We start from the raw sequence: 17,453 nt of genomic DNA on the forward strand, positions 1-17,453 counted from the left end.
ACCTCTTCCGCTGGCCCCACTTCACCACAGCACGACTTACCAAGATTAAACAGTGAAACACATAAAGTCAGCAGCACTGTCTCACATACAAATGCCTTGTAGTCTACAAGCAGGTAAAACATGCCCAGGTTCCATGCTGATGGGCAGAACGCTCCTAACAACATGCTACTTGGTGGCATGATATAGTGGAACACATGCCAACTCCTGCAATAAAACAAAATTTGTCCTGTTATACTCAGCATGTGTGGATGAAGAGACATCAGAAAAGTTAAAATCCATGCAAAGTTTGACTGTGCATTTCTCAGAAATGGACAAAGAAGAAAGGCATGATTTTTTTGATTTTTTTTTTTTACATACCCACTTATGTTCCTGAGAAAAGATATGTCACATATCTCCAGATTCACGATCTGATCCTTTTCCCATTGAAAGCAATGGCAAAATTCCTATTGAGCCGACTGGGAGGAAGTTTGGCCCTTTATCTGAGACTTCACATTTATTATTATTTAAAACATTTATCTCATAATCAACCCCCTAAAAGCCAACCCAACTAGAGCCCCAGCGTGGTAGGCACTGTATAAATATATAATAAACTACAGACATTGTCTCAAAGGGTTTAAATGCCAGATCTTGTCTTTTAGCATGTCTTCTCATTCCTTTTTCTGATCCCTAAGATCAGCAGTGCTCATGTCCCCTCAATAGCTATCCTAAAAGCATGTGTTTTCCCGTTATTTCTTGAAGTTTCTTTCTTTTATCCCAATTCTGAAAATCTATCCATGTGAGAACACCATTATGCCCTCATGAAGACATTTAATTTCTATACAAATGCAGGGGTGTGCCCACGATGATCCGTTTGCAGGATTTGGCCTTTGCTGATTTACAGCCTATTCTTCGTGGTCCAGGAGAAAAGAACCTGCATGACATAGGAAGGAAAGAGGACCAAGGCAAAGTAAAAGGAAATAGGGAGAAATTATGGTAAAAAATGATGAGGGAAAAGAAAGACGCAAAATTTTTAAGTTTACTTATAGCAGTCTAGCAACCTCTTTTGTTTCTGTTTATAATTGTTCGTATTTAAAAACTGAACATTTAATTTCAACCTAACAACCAGATGGTGCTTACTTTTAACTAACAAGTAACAATATCCCAGTCTAATAAACTCATTGGGCCTTGAATCTCAGAATGTATTCAGCCCACTCTGGGGTTATTTTACCGTCTAAACTGTAAACCCTTTCTAGTTACCCCACTGAAGCTGTCAAACAGGCAGCACCCGCGGCTGTGAAGTTCTAGAATGCTTGAGACTATGACGCTAAACGCAACTGAGTACCAAGTTACAGTCAGGAAGATCTTTCCCTTAAGGGAACATCACCGCCTCATCCTCTGACCCCGGCCAAAGGGCTCACCCAATACCCTGTCCTCGCTCTGTTTTGTCCAAGTCATTCTTCCCCTCCGCCTCGGCCACGGGGGAGGAGTGGCGTTAACCCCTTGTTCACTAGTAGCGAGCCATTTCCCCCACCACGACCCCGTTTTCACCTGGTTAGGACTGTCTCATACTGTCAGCTGGGAGCTGCATGTTTCAGGCTTGGTCTCTGCCCACAGGTTTGGGGGACCGCGAGGGAGCTGGCTAGGAAGGACACCTTCCCGCCCCGCCCCCGGGCCAGGACCTACGGCGGCTACCCCCGCCCCCCCCGGCCACGGGCCCCGGCTCCCGCGCTGGCGCGGTCCCGGCTGAGGAAGCCTCTCTCTCCCCTCCCGTCTCTATGGTGCCGCGCTCTCTCCGCAAGTCCCGGATGAGGAAGTGAGGCCGCTCTGTGGGCTGTGCTGGTGACTCGCCTCGGGAGCCGCCCCCTGCCCTGGCTCCAGCCGCCGCCGGGACCAGTAAGAATCGGGGAGCCGGGGCCTGCTCTGGCCCTTCCCCCACCCCCGTAGTTTTTGGCTTGGGGGTTTCTTTGCCTCTCGCTCATCTCCTTCTCCGCGGGGAGCAGGGGAATTTGCCTCCCCTCTGGGGGCGTGGTTGTCATGGGGATGGGAGGAATTGCCCCTTCCCTAGGATGGGGGGGGTGTCTCTTTCTCTTTGGGGGGGGTCCACCCTCAGGCATGGTCACTGCATTGTTGGGGCGGACACACACCTGTCAGGGATGGAGACACTAGGTTTACCTGGTCCTGCCTCAGGGCAGGGGGTCTGGACCAGGTCCCCTCCAGCCCTTCATTTCTATGTTTCTGTTTGCTGGGGAGTGTCTGCTCCCACGGGGGCTCATTTCCACGGGTATGTGGAGCGTTGGACCGCAGGAGATCTGACACCCCTAATTGCAGATTCCTTGACCCCTGTAGTTGTCTGAGTAGTGGGCAGTGCTGGCTGGGGGCCTTTTGCTGGCCCGGGGGTTGTCATTATGCCGTGGGTTGTGTCACTGAGATGAGGTATTGACTCCAGGTTTTGTCATGGGGGGTGGGGATTGATCTGAAGGATTATGGACAGTTTGCAGCTCAGAAAAGCTGCAGCATTTTGGTTAGTTAGGCTTGAATTTTACATTCTGGACTGTGTGTGTGTGTGACTCTGTGAGAGAGAAAGTGCTCCTGAACTGTGTTGTACGGTCAACAGATAATAGAAATTCTTCTCTAGTTCAAGGTGTGGCATCCTATCTTTTTCATATGAAAGACCCAAATTCTATCATAATAGTGACTGTCAAGTCGTAAGTGACCAGCATGAAGCATATTGACAAATAGGAAATCTTAGGCAGCTATGGAATTGGTTGTTTGTGGAGCATGAGTGTTGCTGGTGTTGCTCTGTGAGACTGGAACCTCCAAGGTTTCCTCTTGAAATGTAGAGCTGTACAAGAGTTTTATAATAAGGAAAGGGCTGAGTTTCTTTGCTTTGTTTTTGTTTTTACTTACCAGGGAGACAAGATGTTATCTGTTCTCTTTACTTGGAGTAGCTGAGAAGAACCAGGTTTCAAAATGAGAACCAACAAGGTCTACAAACTCGTCATACATAAGAAGGGATTTGGGGGCAGTGGTCAGTATCCATTGAGTCAAAAGTGTTTTTAGGACTGCTGGTTTAATGAATAATCAGCAGTTTTCCATAATTTTTCTAATTTAACAGTGACAAAGCTGATTTCCATTTTTGTTAGGCTTTTTCAAACAAAATATTAAGGGATTAGCCTTTTTGTAATCTACAATGTCACTCGTCAGAAGGTGGAAAGCCGATTGATAGTAGAATACAAATTAAAATCCACAAGTGCCAGATTACAGTAAAAATGTTAGTTTCTGTGACATAAAATATCTTTGACACCTTTTCATTTGTCATTTTGGCCTCCTTTTTTGCTATCCCTGTTGCCTCTTGCTTAGCTACAGAATTGGGAGAGGCTCTAGTGCCAGGTCGTATTGCTGCACATGGATATGTGTGGACTCAGAGTTTGTGGGTCCCACTGGCAGGACCTAGGACTCTGTATGAAGGATGTACTGAGTCGTAAATTAACAGATGGCTATGCAGCATATTACAGTGCATAAGTTCCTGCGTTTTCATTTTTATCTGTTGATTGCAGGCTGCCTCACTGAATTGCTATCTTTGTCTTCCAGATGACGAATTAATGATGAACCCCAAAGTGTTTCTTCACATCAAGCTGGGAGATGTTGTTGAGATTGCACACCCTAATGATGAGTACAGGTGAATTGTCTTTCTGCTAATATCAGCCAAGTGTAGCTGGAGCACCTAAAATACTAATCTCTCCATTCCTTTAGTGTGTAACAACTTGAAGAGTGAGTAGATACTGAGGGACCACTGGGTATACAATATAGATATTTTGCTGTAGCATAGAGCTATATCTTTCTGTTTGAAAGGAGATAAAGGGGTGACTTTATCAAATGGCCTTCTTCTGTAGTCTGACATGTTCCGTGTTATGTGGCATTAGAGGCTTTACTGGCCATACTTGGGATGAGTAACAGCTGTTCTTGAAGTAGTTCCTCAGGCCTTTATTTTCTTTCTTGCTGTTACATAGTGATGGTTCCTTAATCCCATGGGTCCAGAGGAATAGGTTTGTATAATAATAATTAGCTTTTTTAGGGTAAAGAACGGTAATGGCTGATCAGATCAAGGGGAAGGGATGTTTTAACTTGTTCTCTTAGAAATTGTCAAGTTCTGAGCACCTTTTCTGCTAGGTGAGTATTGTTAATGCTCTAGCTTATCCCCTATGCTGTATAACTAGGTGCCTTTATTGTGATGGAGGAATTCAAGCCCTCCATGGTGACAGCAGGATAGAAGGCTGGTTTCTCCATGTCGTTGTTCACCTTCTGTCTTTTGTGTTCCAGCCCTCTGCTCCTGCAAGTGAAGTCACTTAAGGAAGATTTGCAAAAAGGTAAGATTCCAGACTCTTATAGTGTGACTATAAGGCTTAACAGAGGAAAACACAATGAAATTAACCACAATTTCTAGGTTTGTTTTTGGGGTTTTTTTAAATGACTCTCTTTATTGCAACTTGTCAAATCTCTGCTTTTCTCATGGATCTGTTGGGGGCTGCATGCCTGCTATCTGCAGCAAACTGCGTGGAAGACTCAGGACAATGGCAATTTCCATTCACATTGTTCAAGTGGAATGTGGATACCTAGATCTAAAATGTATTGTCAAAATAATGGCTTACTTTGTATGTCCACAAGCAGGGCCCTTCTCTCATTGGGGCTATAGCAAGGGATGGATTAAATGGGAATAAGTATTCTACTATTTTTCTCTTCCTTATGGCAGAAACTATAAGTGTGGATCAGACTGTAGCTCAGGTATTCCGACTGAGACCATACCAGGATGTCCATGTGAATGTTGTCGACCCAAAGGTGTGTAATGTTACAACCGTGAATAACAATATTTCCATCTGCCTCCGCACTTAGCACAGGGGAAGTCATTTTTTTTTGTCAAGGTGCATATTTCTTTGTCAAGGTCCAGACTCTAGAGAAAATAATAAAAATAATAACAATAATCATAATAAGTAAATAAAAAGATTTCAGGGTCTGTTCAAAAGCATCTGGTGGTCTGGATTTGGCTCACGGTCTGCCTATTGACTACTCCTAATTTAGCACAAATGGGAGTCCTTCAGAGATCTTATTTGCCTTAGAGTTAGAATAAAGCTCCCCCTCCCCCTTTGTTTGTTTTTTGTAAAAAGGTATTTTCTCTTGTGCTTCAGATCAATGCTGGGAGTGGGGAGTGTGCTTAGACCTTTACTTTGAACTTCACTAATCCCCAGAATGTGCCAGCCTGCCACTCATGATTGTCCCTGTATTCCAGCCATATGAGCTTCTTCAGTAGTTGTAGTTTTAGGCCTTCCCTTTTAAGAGCGTTTACTTGCTTTGAAAGGGCCTTTCATGTAACATGAGGTCATATAAGAGAGTGTTGTATTGGGAACACACACTGAAATCTATGTACTGATTCCTTTTTTAAGGATGTGACTCTTGACCTGGTGGAGCTGACCTTTAAGGATCAATACATTGGGCGTGGGGATATGTGGCGACTGAAAAAAAGCTTGGTAAGGCCTATGGTTGTAATGTGTGGGATGGAGGGGACACTGCCTTTTCTCACTGTTCAGGAACATGAGACATGAACATGGCTATCATGCAAAGCTATGGAGCACTGAGGAAAAGCTCAAGGGCAGAAATCTGCCTCCTTCCTTTCTGTGTACCAGTGAGTGGGACTTGAGTGGGAACTGTATGTAACAATATTACAGTATTTAATTAAGTTGCTTCACAACCTTTTTCTGGAAAATAGTGTTCATTCCTGTGGATCACTGGTAGCCAACAATGCTAACGGCTGTTCATCATACTCTTTGTTCAGTGAAAAGAATTTAGAATATTTGGGAGAGGTTGGGTCCAAGTGAACTTCAGCCAAAAATGTGCTAGAATTAACTGTTTCATGACACTGCCATTGTTAGACAACAGCTGAGAATTCCCACATTTCTGTATTCTGGAGTGCAGCTAGTGTCCAATCAGATGAGCAGTATACCAGATAAAGGATAGCTGTTTTTCTTGCTCGTGTGCTCTCTGCTACATTAAACTATATCCCTTTACCTACGCAAGCCGTAGCAGAATACTCTCTAGGTTGAGATGTTAATTGTAAATGTGCTAAGTGGCCTCCAGCCTTTAAGGTGGACTTCAGGGAGGGGGATCAGGGTCTCAGAGTTCTAACAACTGTTTCCTGTGATTCATTCTAGCTGCTTTGAGAGTTATTGCTTTTTCCATCATCTATAACTCTTCTGTCTTAGGTCAGCACATGTGCCTATGTCACCCAAAAGGTGGAATTTGCAGGTATCCGGTGAGTGCTGAATTGTCCTGATTTATTCTTATGAGTAGATGTAGAGAAGTGTTTATATGCAGAGATATCTGGCTGTGCAAGTAACTGAATGAAAGAAGAAATGCCTTGGGGATTTGTATACCATATTTTTAACTCTGCTAGCCATTAATTAATGAAAATGTCAAGGCAGAAAGCTGCTGCTTTTAGCCATCCTGCCCAGGTACAGTAAACGTATCTGTTGTTGCCTGTGCCATTAGATCAATGAGCTGAGCACACCCAATATGAGAACAAACAAAGGGCAGGCAAATTTTCTGCACTCAAGTATCTGAAATATCTTATTCTCTAGTACATTCCCTCTTCCCATTTCAAAGCTCTAAGTATCCCTTTTCTCCCCAATTTACCTATTTAATCGATTTGTGGATTATAAAGCCAGAAGAGAACATTGTGGTCATTTAGTCTGGCTTTCAGAATAACACAGATCATGGGACTTCCCCTGAATTAATTCCTTTTTGAACTAGATCATATCTTTTAGGAAAACATCCAATCTTGATTTAAAAATTACCAGTGATGGATAATCTACCACAACCCTGGGCAAGTTGTTCCAGTGGTTAATTATCCTCATTGTTAAAAAATTTGAGCCTTATTTCTAGTCTGACTTTGTCTAGCTTCAGCTTTCAGCTATAGATTCTTGTTATACCGTTATTTGGGAGGTTGAAGATCCCTCTATTATCAAATTTCTGTTCACCCCTGTTAGGTACTTTAAAACTGTGATCAAGTGACCCCTTACCCTTCCCTTTGTTAAGCTAAATGGATTGAGCTCCTGGGATCTTTCACTGGAAGGCATATTCTCCAATTCCAATCCTTTATTCATTCCCATGGTTGTTCTCTGAATCCTCTCCAATTTATCAACATCCTTCTTGAATTGTGGACAACAGAACTGGATACAGTATTCCAGCAGCAGTTGCACCAGTGCCAAATACAGACATAATATAACCTCTCTACTCCTACTCAAGGTTGCACAGTTTACAAGCATCACATTAGCCCTGTAGGCCACAATATCACACTGGGAGCTCATATTCAGCTGATATTATCCGTCATGACCCCCAAGTCATTTTCAGTGTCACTGCTTCCCAGGATAAAGTTCCCCATCTGGTAAGTATGGTTTACATTCTTTGTTCCTAGATGTATTACTTTACTTTTGGCCATATTAAAACACAGTGGTTGATTGTGCACATCTTATCAAATGATCCAGATTGCTCTGTATCTGTGACCTGTTCTCTTCATTGTTTACCATCCCCCCCATTCTTTGCACCATCTGCAAACTTTCAATGATGATTTTATGTTTTCTTTCAGGTCACTGATAAAAATGTTAAATCGTATAGAACCAATCCCTGCAGGACCCCACTGGAACCGTATCCTCTCTGTGTCCCCCATTTACAATTGCATTTTGAGATCTGCCACCCAATTTCTAATCCATTTAATATGTGCCAAGTTGCATTGGTATCATTTAGTTTCTTAATGAAAATATTGTGCAGTACCACATCAAATGTCTTACAGATGTTCAGATATATTAATCGACACTATTATCTTTATCAACCAAATTTATAATCTCATCAAAAATATATCAAATTAGTTTGCTGAGATCTAGTTCCCATAAACCCATGTGAATTGGCATTAATTATATTACCCTCCTTTAATTCTTAATTAATAGAGTCCTGTATCATTCATTCCATTATTTTGCCCAGGATCAATGTCAGACTGACAAGCCTATTACTACCCAAGTCATCCCATATACCCTTTTTAAATATTGGCACAGCATTCACTTTCTTCCAGTCTTCTGGGGCTGTTTGATCACTAACCTCCTTTACTTCATGTATTGTGCTTAACTGTTTCCAGCAATGAGGATGATGTTTCCTGTAGAGACTGTCACTGCTGCTCTTATGTCACCCAGAGGTGTAGGTATAGGCTTTCCCTGCTATGTGCTGTTTGATAGATATCGCTATTGATGCTGGTCAAGGGAGTGATCATGCTAGTGCAGAACACTAAGCACTAGGCTGGCCTTGAGAATTCTGTTGGTAGTGATCCCTCTTAAGTCAACGACTGATGGGGCAGAGGAAAGTATATGAGGACATGACCTGTTTGTCTGAGCAACACTGGGCCTCATTACAGGAATAACTGAATGTATGTCAGCTGTTTACTGTGGCTGAAATTATCTTGAACGCTTTCTGTTCCAAGAGAGCCATAAAGTATATTTCCCAAGGTTACACTGGTTTTTACTACCCTGGAATTTTCATTGTGTTCCTGTGTTCTGACACTGATTCAGTGGCATAATTCTTTGTTTGGTCACTTCATGGGTGTAGTGCAGGCTGCTTGTTTCTGATCTGGAATGAAAAGGAATGAATTGCACCTGATAAAAAATAAACCTGTGGCAGGAATTCTGAGCAGTATGCAAAAGACCTTAAAGCTCCACATTTAAGTGGTCTTCTTTATGTCATTTGGTGACTTGTGGGAGTTAGTGATGGGACAAATCTACTCTTTTGGTTTAGGTGAGTGCCACATAATTTGCCTTTGGTATTTGGTGATAACGGAATACTGTTGTGACAAGAGATTTGGTGAGAGGGAGCAAAAGAAGGGTTCCTTTGGATTGGTGTTGAGGTGATAAGAGGGAATGGTTGTGGTAGGGAGCTGCAATGGGAGGTCACTTGGCACTGGTGCCATGTAGGGGCAGCCATTTAAAGTATGTTTTGTTTCAATTGATTTTACCCAAAGACCATTAAGGGCTATATTAATGTCCCAATTGAATGCAATGTTTGTCGTATCTCTAGCTAGAACATAGCGTGTAGTTCTCTAATCTCCATACCAACTCTCTTTAACAAAGGTTATTTTTGCATTGAATTCCTTTCTTTGTTTTGCTTATAGGGCACAAGTGGGTGAGCTATGGGTTAAGAGCGAGAAGGTCACATGTGGGTACATCAGTGAAGATACCCGGGTAGGATTTTTTTAAAATTTTTCTCCCTTTCCTTCAGCTGATGTTTCAGGGCTACCAAACCAGTGAGTGTCTGGTCACTGTGCCATTGACTATAGCCATATTACTGGTTTGGTAGCAGTTTTGATGTTGAATATGTTACTGTATATCGGATTTCTCTCTATTTGATGATCTCCTTTGGTTGCTCTTTTCTTTGGACTGAGGTTGCTATGAGCAGAAAGTAGGGCTGTTGATTAATCGCAGTTAACTCACGCGATTAACTCAAAATTAATCGCGATTAAAAAAGTAATCACAATTAATCACACTGTTAGATAATAAAATACCAATTGAAATTTATTAAATATTTTTGGATGTTTTCTACATTTTAAAATATATTGATTTCAATTACAACACAGAATAAAAAGGTTACAGTGCTCACTTTATTTTTATTACAAATATTTGCACTATAAAAATGGTAAATAAAAGAAATAGTATTTTTCAATTCACCTCATAGAAGTACTGTAGTGCAGCAGTTCTCAAACTTCATTGCACCGTGATCCCCTTCAGACAACAAAAATTACTACATGACCCCAGGAAGGGGGACCGAAGACTGAGCCCACCCAAGCCCTGCCACCCGAGCACCATCGCCGCAGGTGAGCGGCTAAAGCTGAAGCCCAAGGGCTTTTGCCCTAGGCAGGGGGCATGTAACCTTAGCTCTGGGCAGTGGGGCTTGGGCTTCAGACTTGCTGGGGCCCAGGGCCATCACCAGGCTTGGTAACCCCATTAAAATGGGCTCACGACCCACTTTGGGGTCCCAACGCACAGTTTGAGAACCCCTGCTGTAGTGCAGTCTCTTTTATCATGAAAGTGCAACTTACAAATATAGGGTTTTTTTGGTTACATAACTGAACTCAAAAACAAAACAATGTAAAACTTTAGAGCCTACAAGTCCACTCAGTCCTACTTCTTGTTCAGCCAATCGCTAAGACAAACAAGTTTCTTTACATTTACAGGAGATAATGCTGCCCACTTCTTATTTACAATATAACCTGAAAGTGAGAAGGGGCATTCGCATGGCACTATTATACCTGGCATTGCAAGATATTTACGTGCCAGATGCGCTAAAGATTGATATGCCTCTTCATGCTTCAGCCATGGTTCCAGAGGACACGCTTCCATGCTGATGACACTTGTTTAAAAAAAAAAAAAGTGTTATTTAAATTTGTGACTGAACTCCTTGGGGGAGAATTGTATGTCTCCTGATCTGTTTTACCCGCAATGTGCCATATATTTCATGTTATAGCAGTCTCGGATGATGACCAAGCACAAGTTGTTCATTTTAAGAACACTTTCACTGCAAATGTGACAAAATGAAAAAAAGATACCAATGTGATAGCTACAGCACTCGATCCAAGATTTAAGAATCTGAAGTGCCTTCCAAAATCTGAGAGGGACGAGGTGTGGAGCATGCTTTCAGAAGTCTTAAAAGAGCAACGCTCTGATGCGGAAACTGCAGAACCCAAACCACCGCAAAAGAAAATCAACCTTTTGTTGTTAGTATCTAATTCAGATGATGAAAATGAACATGCGTCAGTCCACACTGCTTTGGATCGTTATCGAGCAGAACCCATCATCAGCATGGACGCATGTCCCCTGGAAAGGTGGTTGAAGCATGAAGGGACATATGAATCTTTAGTGCATCTGGCATGTAAATATCTTGCAACACCAGCTACAACAGGGCCATGCAAACGTCTGTTCTCACTTTCAGGTGACTGTAAACAAGAAGCAGGCAGCATTATCTTCTGCAAATGTAAACAAACTTGTTTGTCTGAGCGATTGACTGAAGAAGAAGTAGGACTGAGTGGACTTGTAGGCTCTAAAATTTTACATTGTTTTATTTGTTATCAAAAATAAATATAAAGTGAGCACTGTACACTTTGTATTCTGTGTTGTAATTGAAATCAATAGATTTCAAATGTAGCAAACATTCAAAAATATTTAAATAAATCATATTCTATTATTGTTTAACAGCTCAATTAATCGTGATTAATTTTTTTTGATTGCTTGACAGCCCTAACAGAAAGTTTTCATTAACTGTTTTTTGTTTTCTGAACTGGCAGAAAATATAGCAGAGACGCTGAAATGTAAACTCTGAACAAAATGGAATTTTACCAAAGGACAATGTGCTGCCCCATTCACCAACAAATACTTTAAGTGAAACCCTTGCAAGTTCCTTTTCATTATTGCTCACTCACAAATTAATGGTGACACATGCTGCTGGCTATGAAGGATGTGGAGAATAACAAATCCCAGAAATCACACGATTAACACTCTCCAGTGCAATGAGTTCAACTATATTAAGAATTACACAGGACTTTGAAAAGCAAACCCCTCAGAGGTTACTGCAGTGTAGCCTATGTAGGCAGAGTTTATGTGTAGCTTAATAATTAATGCCCATGTTAGAGAATGTTGGGATAACTGCTCAGGAGCTAAACAGCTTCCTTCTAGTTATTAGCCTTATGAAGCCTTCAGCAGGTATGTCACCACATGACACTATCTCTCACTCCTTGTTAGGTGGTGTTCCGCTCAACTTCAGCCATGGTTTACATCTTTATCCAGATGAGCTGTGAAATGTGGGATTTTGACATCTATGGTATGTAGATAACTTTTTCTCACGTACTTGATTTAAATGTCCTGCCTTGTACGTAGACAATGCATTGGAAATATGAAGTTAGGGTCAGTTGCTATTGACACCAAAGTTGTGCTTTTCTTCCCATCATCTAAAACCTTAGCCCTGTTTGTTGTTGTTTGTCGTGTTCCTTTCTCTGGTAACATCAGTAGTGACTCTTAATGCCTGTAAGGTGGGCTGCCCTGATCCTAATACAACTTTTTGTACTGGAACCCTCAAGATAAGTTTACCTTAAAACAGGGAAGTGTGTGGGTGCGTGTGTAATAAAAATAATGGCAGCTTTCTGATACCTTTGTGCTGCTTTTTTTGCAGGGGACCTGTACTTTGAGAAAGCTGTGAACGGTTTCCTTGCAGATCTTTTCACCAAATGGAAGGTACTGTTGCAGTTTCGTATAGAGCCTGCTTCTAAAAGAACAAGTCATCCCATGTATTTGTCCATTCTCCAGTATCACTTGTTTATCTAATGTGCTGATATCCTCTTTAAAAAGAGCCACAAGCCGACTATTCAAAGTTAAAAGATAAGACCCTGATTTTTTGACACATTTACTGAGTCATCAATTGTAATTTCCAGTGGCCGTGACTCCCTTAGTCATGGACCTTCACAAACAAGGGCCCTGGCACCAAAAAGTTTAGTTTAAATAAGAAAATCACAGCAATCTTGAATAAGACACTTAAGTTGGGGGTGAATGTGAAATCAACAAATTAGAGGGCAAGGGTAGATTTAAATAATCAAGAGCCCTAAATCTTGAACATGTCAAATGCATGCAAAGTGTGACTGACATTGCCAGGTGTCCAGGAGGTGAGAAGTGCGCACTTTAGGGTTGTCTTATCTCCGTGCTGCTTTTTGGCAATGTTATGAAACTGATAGGAGCCATGTAAGACTTTATGCAGCTGGAAACTGTGAGATGTGAGTATAGTTTGTTTTAATATTGGGGCTGGGGGAAGAGGAGGAGGAGAAGTTGCGCTCTTCTTATCCTCTTGGATATCTCAGTGTTTCTTTCTCTCAACTCCTCACCTGGGCCCATATTTCCCTTCTGAAGGGAGACTGGGAGATCTGGTTAAGGTGCTCTCTACAGCTCATTAGTGCCGTTTGTTGCATTGGCAAGAAGTCGTCGTCTTAGAGAATGGTGCGTAGTATGCCTCCTATGCCCTACTACTAGCTTGGCACTACAGGACCTACACAGCAGTGTTGTACAGCCATATAAGCGCCGTGCATTGTTGATTACACGTGTATCAGTGTTTGCTCTCCTTTTGTTTGTGATAATCTCTGCTCCCTATTCTTTTGTGTGTGTGCACTATTAGTCACTTACTGATGAGTGTGCGATTTCAGGGAGAAGAGCTATTTTTCTTCTCCCCCCCACAACTTCTTTCTATTCCTCTTGAACAGGAGAAGAACTGTAGCCATGAGGTGACAGTGGTTCTATTTTCTCGAACTTTTTATGATGCAAAATCCATAGGTAAGAAGCTATTGAATAATAATTTCTCCTCCTTCCCCTGCCCCACCTTTCCATATTCTTGTCTTCAGTCTGTCCTCCTTATCTCTTAGAGGCTGGTGTTAGCTAACAATAGTTTGCGCCAATGAGGAACTTAATTCCATTATTGGGTGCTGTGTTCTGGAGTTCATTAGGAATGTGTTACGCAGGGAGTATCAGTGACAGTGGATGCTTCAGGAGATACGTACATTCCTCTATATTGCATACGTACAACTTGCACAACTCTGAGTCTGTTTTTATGATTTCTGTTAAGTCCTTGTTCTCCTCGGAAATGGTGGGGATGAGAAGGGATCAGTGTATCTGTAAACTTGCAGAGAACCTTATTTTCTTGTACTGTAACTCAAGTATATTTCAAAAGGTGAGCACAGCTGCCCTTTTTGTGTTAGGTGGATGCACTCTCTGTCCAAAGGAGTCCGTGCCAAACACAGTGGGTGCTTGATCAGTCCCTATGTGAATCCTTTAAGGAAAAACCTAACATGAAAGGATGTGGGGCTGTCATAAAAATAAAGGGAAGGGTAACAACCTTTCTGTATACAGTGCTATAAAATCCCTCCTGGCCAGAGGCAAAACCCTTTCACCTGTAAAGGGTTAAGAAGCTAAGATAACCTCGCTGCCCCACTGACAGACCTAACCAAAAAGAAACAGCCAAATGCAGTTCAGTGGACTGAAGAGTGTCAGAAGGCCTTTAACCAGCTTAAAGCGACATTCATGTCTGACCCTGTGCTAAGGGCCCCAGATTTTGACAAACCGTTCCTAGTAACCACAGATGCATCCGAGCGTGGTGTGGGAGCAGTTTTAATGCATGAAGGACCGGATCAAGAGTTCCATCCTGTCATGTTTCTCAGCAAGAAGCTCTCTCAGAGGGAAAGCCACTGGTCAATCAGTGAAAAGGAATGTTACGCAATTATCTACGCTTTGGAAAAGCTACGCCCATACGTTTGGGGACGGCGTTTCCACCTGCAAACCGACCATGCTGCGCTACAGTGGCTTCATACCACCAAGGGAAATAACAAAAAACTTATTTGGTGGAATTTAGCTCTCCAAGATTTTGATTGTGACATACAACACATCTTAGGAGCTTCTAACAAAGTGGCTGATGCACTCTCCCGTGAAAGTTTCCCAGAATCAACTGGTTAAAATCGTCCTTGAGATGTGGAAAATATTGTTAGTCTTTATACAGTTGGTAGTATATTTAGAGGTGCATGTGTCTTATTAACTCTGCTTTCTCCTAGAGCTCCAGGAAGAAATCACAGCCAGTGTTTTCACCCTATCTGTGATTTGGGGGGCGTGTCATAAAAATAAAGGGAAGGTGAAACCCTTTGAAAGGCAAAACCCCTTTCACCTGTAAAGGGTTTTGCCTCTGGCCAGGAGGGATTTTATAGCACTGTATACAGAAAGATGGTTACCCTTCCCTTTATTTTTATGACAAGGACATATATGCAAATTGTCTCCAAAGTACTCACTCTTGTAGAAAGACTCCTGTGACTTCATTTTTAAACCAAACTTAATATTGTCAGAGAGATCTGAAGTTTTTCTTACAGATTTAGACATGCTCTAGAAATAACTTCCCTTGGCTAAAAAGGGGAGTAAGCGTTTTGGGACCCCCTTCAGATTTCTGAATGAACCATCTTCATCCTTGCTTTCCTCTCCATTTCAGATGAGTTTCCTGAGTTATACCGTGCCTCAATTCGGCAGGATCACGAAGGAAGATTTTATGAAGATTTCTACAAGTATATTTTCCCCTGTGACAGTTTTGTGTTTTAAGGGATATTTTTGAACAAACATATATGTAATTCTTATTAATGAGACCCATTTCTTGCTAGAATACATCACAAGGGCAAGATCTTAGCACAATGAGAGACACCCCTCTCTGAGTCCTGGCATATTGATCAGTTCTCCCTACACTCACATTTGCTGAATTGTCTTTCTGAGTGGATGGTACACAACACAGTCATCCTGCTGCTTAGTTATAGAAATCAGTGACAAACTTCAGAGGCTTTAGGGCTTTCTCTGTAGTGCTGATGGTAGCATTTTATGTAAGACTTGGCTGTCTTTAGAATTTTTACTTTTTTGAGTAGCCAAAGGACAGGTGAACCCTTTGTGGGGTGCCAGTGCTGAAACTTTGATTATGTTTCCAGTTAAGTTCTGTGTCTACTGATCAGGATGGGATATGGTTATTGAAGCTTTCGCCAGCTGGTAAAGTTGGTCCAGCTTGGAATGCCAGTTCCTCCTTTAAAAAGAAATGATGCTTTTCCATATTAAACGTAGAACATGTTACTATATTTCTGTCCTACGTGTAGGCTATAATGTAAGATCTTGTATAAGCCATAGATTGTAAGGTCTTCAGGGCAGGGACCTTGCCTGCCTTGATGTTTGTACAGCACCTGGCACAGTGTGGGTATGAATGGATACCAATACACATAATAAGATGTGTGGTAGCTATCTCACCTGGGAGACAGAGTTACAGAAGTATTCACTCTCCTCTCTATCATTCATTTCCTCAGGCTGTAGCTTGTGCATCCTTCTGTGCCTCTTAAAACTTCCTCTGAGAAGCCTCGTGCTCTCCTTCCTTCTATGGTCCTCAAAAGTTGTGTTCCTTTCAGGGTTGTAGTTCAGAATGAGAGACGAGAAGAGTGGACGTCATTGCTTGTGACCATTAAAAAACTTTTTATTCAGTATCCGGTGCTGGTGCGACTGGAGCAGGCAGGTAGGGAGATCTTCCTTAGGTGTTTTGGGGTTTTTTGCCAGGGGGAAAAGCGGGGGGGGGGGGGGGGGGTTGGTTTTTTTAAGTGAAACTTAGCTGCAAAGCTTCTGGCTCTCCGTCTAGCAACACTCTACACTGAGGTTGCCAGTTCCAATGCTTATGCCACAAATGACAGTCTTGCTGCCTCCAGTTTCTTGTGGCTCTGTCTGAGGTGGCCTAGGAAGCACAGGTTGTGAGTCTGCATAGGGGAGAGGTGTGGGAATAACTCTGAAGTGTAGGAAGTGTCCATTTGTCTGCCTATATTAAAAATGAAATTACTTCTTTCAATCTCTTGTCCAGATGGCTTCCCCCCAGGGTATAATTCTACCTCAGCACAAGGGAACTACCTGGAGGCCATAAATCTTTCATTCAATGGTGAGTAATGAAGCATAAATTTGTGCAAAGTACAGAGAGGTGGGACCACAGAAAGTTACAGCCAATAGCTTTCTGTGGAGTGCTGCTTGCCTAACACTAACCTGTGAAAGCAAGGAGGGGAAAACTATTTAAGTTGTCACTTCTTTCATTCAACAGTAACTAGTCTGTATCTATTTCAGTGAGAACTGATATTAAAGATGAAAGATCTGAAGCTGGGCAGTTTAGGTTCTTGGAACAAACTGCAAAGCTTTGTCTGCATTAAATATTTTATTTTCCTTTGTCTAAATGTGTATTGGTGTGGCTTCTATACATCAGAGTCCTCCAGTCACCATAATGCAGTGGCTTTATTTTTTTGTAAAGAGGCATATCATACTATTTGATCCTGTTGCTCACTGTCATTGACATCTTGTGTAAGTGGCAATAAAGCAAACTCTAGCTGACAGGACAGGCACCCATGTATATAGATGCCTACACCCATCATCTGTGCCCTTCTGCCTAACTCTACTGCCAATCCACCATGTCTTTCAAAATCAGGGTGCAAACATTTTTGGTCATGGCCTTGTAGGCACTAACTGGCTGCACTCCTGTGTTTGGGGAAGGTTGCTTCCTAGCACCATCAGTAGTGAGTTTATTTCTTGAGAGCTTATGAAAACTTTAACATAATTTTATTTTAAAATATGTCTGTTCCTTGATTCTGATTTATCTCATAGTGTTTGACAAGCATTACATAAACCGCAACTTTGACCGGACTGGACAGATGTCTGTGGTTATCACACCTGGAGTGGGTGTGTTTGAAGTGGACCGTCTCCTCATGATCCTGACCAAACAGCGCATGATAGATAATGGTAAAATAGTTTTCATAACTAACTGGCAATGTTTTACAACCTCCATGTATGCAAACAACCTTAGCTCTCCAAAAGTCACAA

At 42.0% G+C, this 17,453-nt stretch overlaps 2 protein-coding genes across 40 annotated transcripts in view; one reads left to right on the forward strand and one right to left on the reverse strand.

The window, feature by feature from the left end:
* The window catches only part of PRR14L (proline rich 14 like), a 36,870-nt gene extending 35,215 nt beyond the window's left edge, over window positions 1-1,655 (reverse strand). For 2 of the 6 annotated variants that reach the window (XR_005222331.2, XM_037878312.2), the window contains exon 1: window positions 41-1,613. The gene's annotated coding sequence lies outside the window, so the exon portion shown is untranslated. Of the gene's footprint in view, window positions 1-40 lie in introns of all 6 variants that reach the window. The other 4 variants (XM_037878309.2, XM_027824024.3, XM_037878311.2 and 1 more) reach the window with 4 other exon arrangements.
* Window positions 1,542-17,453, forward strand: part of DEPDC5 (DEP domain containing 5, GATOR1 subcomplex subunit) — a 64,399-nt gene continuing 48,487 nt past the window's right edge. For 14 of the 34 annotated variants that reach the window (XM_037878374.2, XM_037878379.2, XM_043529802.1 and 11 more), the window contains exons 1-15: window positions 1,718-1,872; window positions 2,890-3,007; window positions 3,571-3,658; window positions 4,300-4,346; window positions 4,730-4,815; window positions 5,418-5,501; window positions 6,234-6,283; window positions 9,182-9,251; window positions 11,802-11,880; window positions 12,229-12,290; window positions 13,304-13,373; window positions 15,067-15,139; window positions 16,013-16,116; window positions 16,453-16,527; window positions 17,238-17,372. In XM_037878374.2, coding sequence (XP_037734302.1) covers window positions 2,950-3,007; window positions 3,571-3,658; window positions 4,300-4,346; window positions 4,730-4,815; window positions 5,418-5,501; window positions 6,234-6,283; window positions 9,182-9,251; window positions 11,802-11,880; window positions 12,229-12,290; window positions 13,304-13,373; window positions 15,067-15,139; window positions 16,013-16,116; window positions 16,453-16,527; window positions 17,238-17,372 — 1,081 coding nt within the window. In that variant the 5' untranslated portion in view covers window positions 1,718-1,872; window positions 2,890-2,949. Of the gene's footprint in view, window positions 3,008-3,570; window positions 3,659-4,299; window positions 4,347-4,729; window positions 4,816-5,417; window positions 5,502-6,233; window positions 6,284-9,181; window positions 9,252-11,801; window positions 11,881-12,228; window positions 12,291-13,303; window positions 13,374-15,066; window positions 15,140-16,012; window positions 16,117-16,452; window positions 16,528-17,237; window positions 17,373-17,453 lie in introns of all 34 variants that reach the window. The other 20 variants (XR_005222340.2, XM_043529816.1, XM_037878384.2 and 17 more) reach the window with 10 other exon arrangements.

Source organism: Chelonia mydas, chromosome 15 (genome assembly GCF_015237465.2).
Source record: "Chelonia mydas isolate rCheMyd1 chromosome 15, rCheMyd1.pri.v2, whole genome shotgun sequence".
Lineage (NCBI taxonomy): Eukaryota > Metazoa > Chordata > Testudines > Cheloniidae > Chelonia > Chelonia mydas.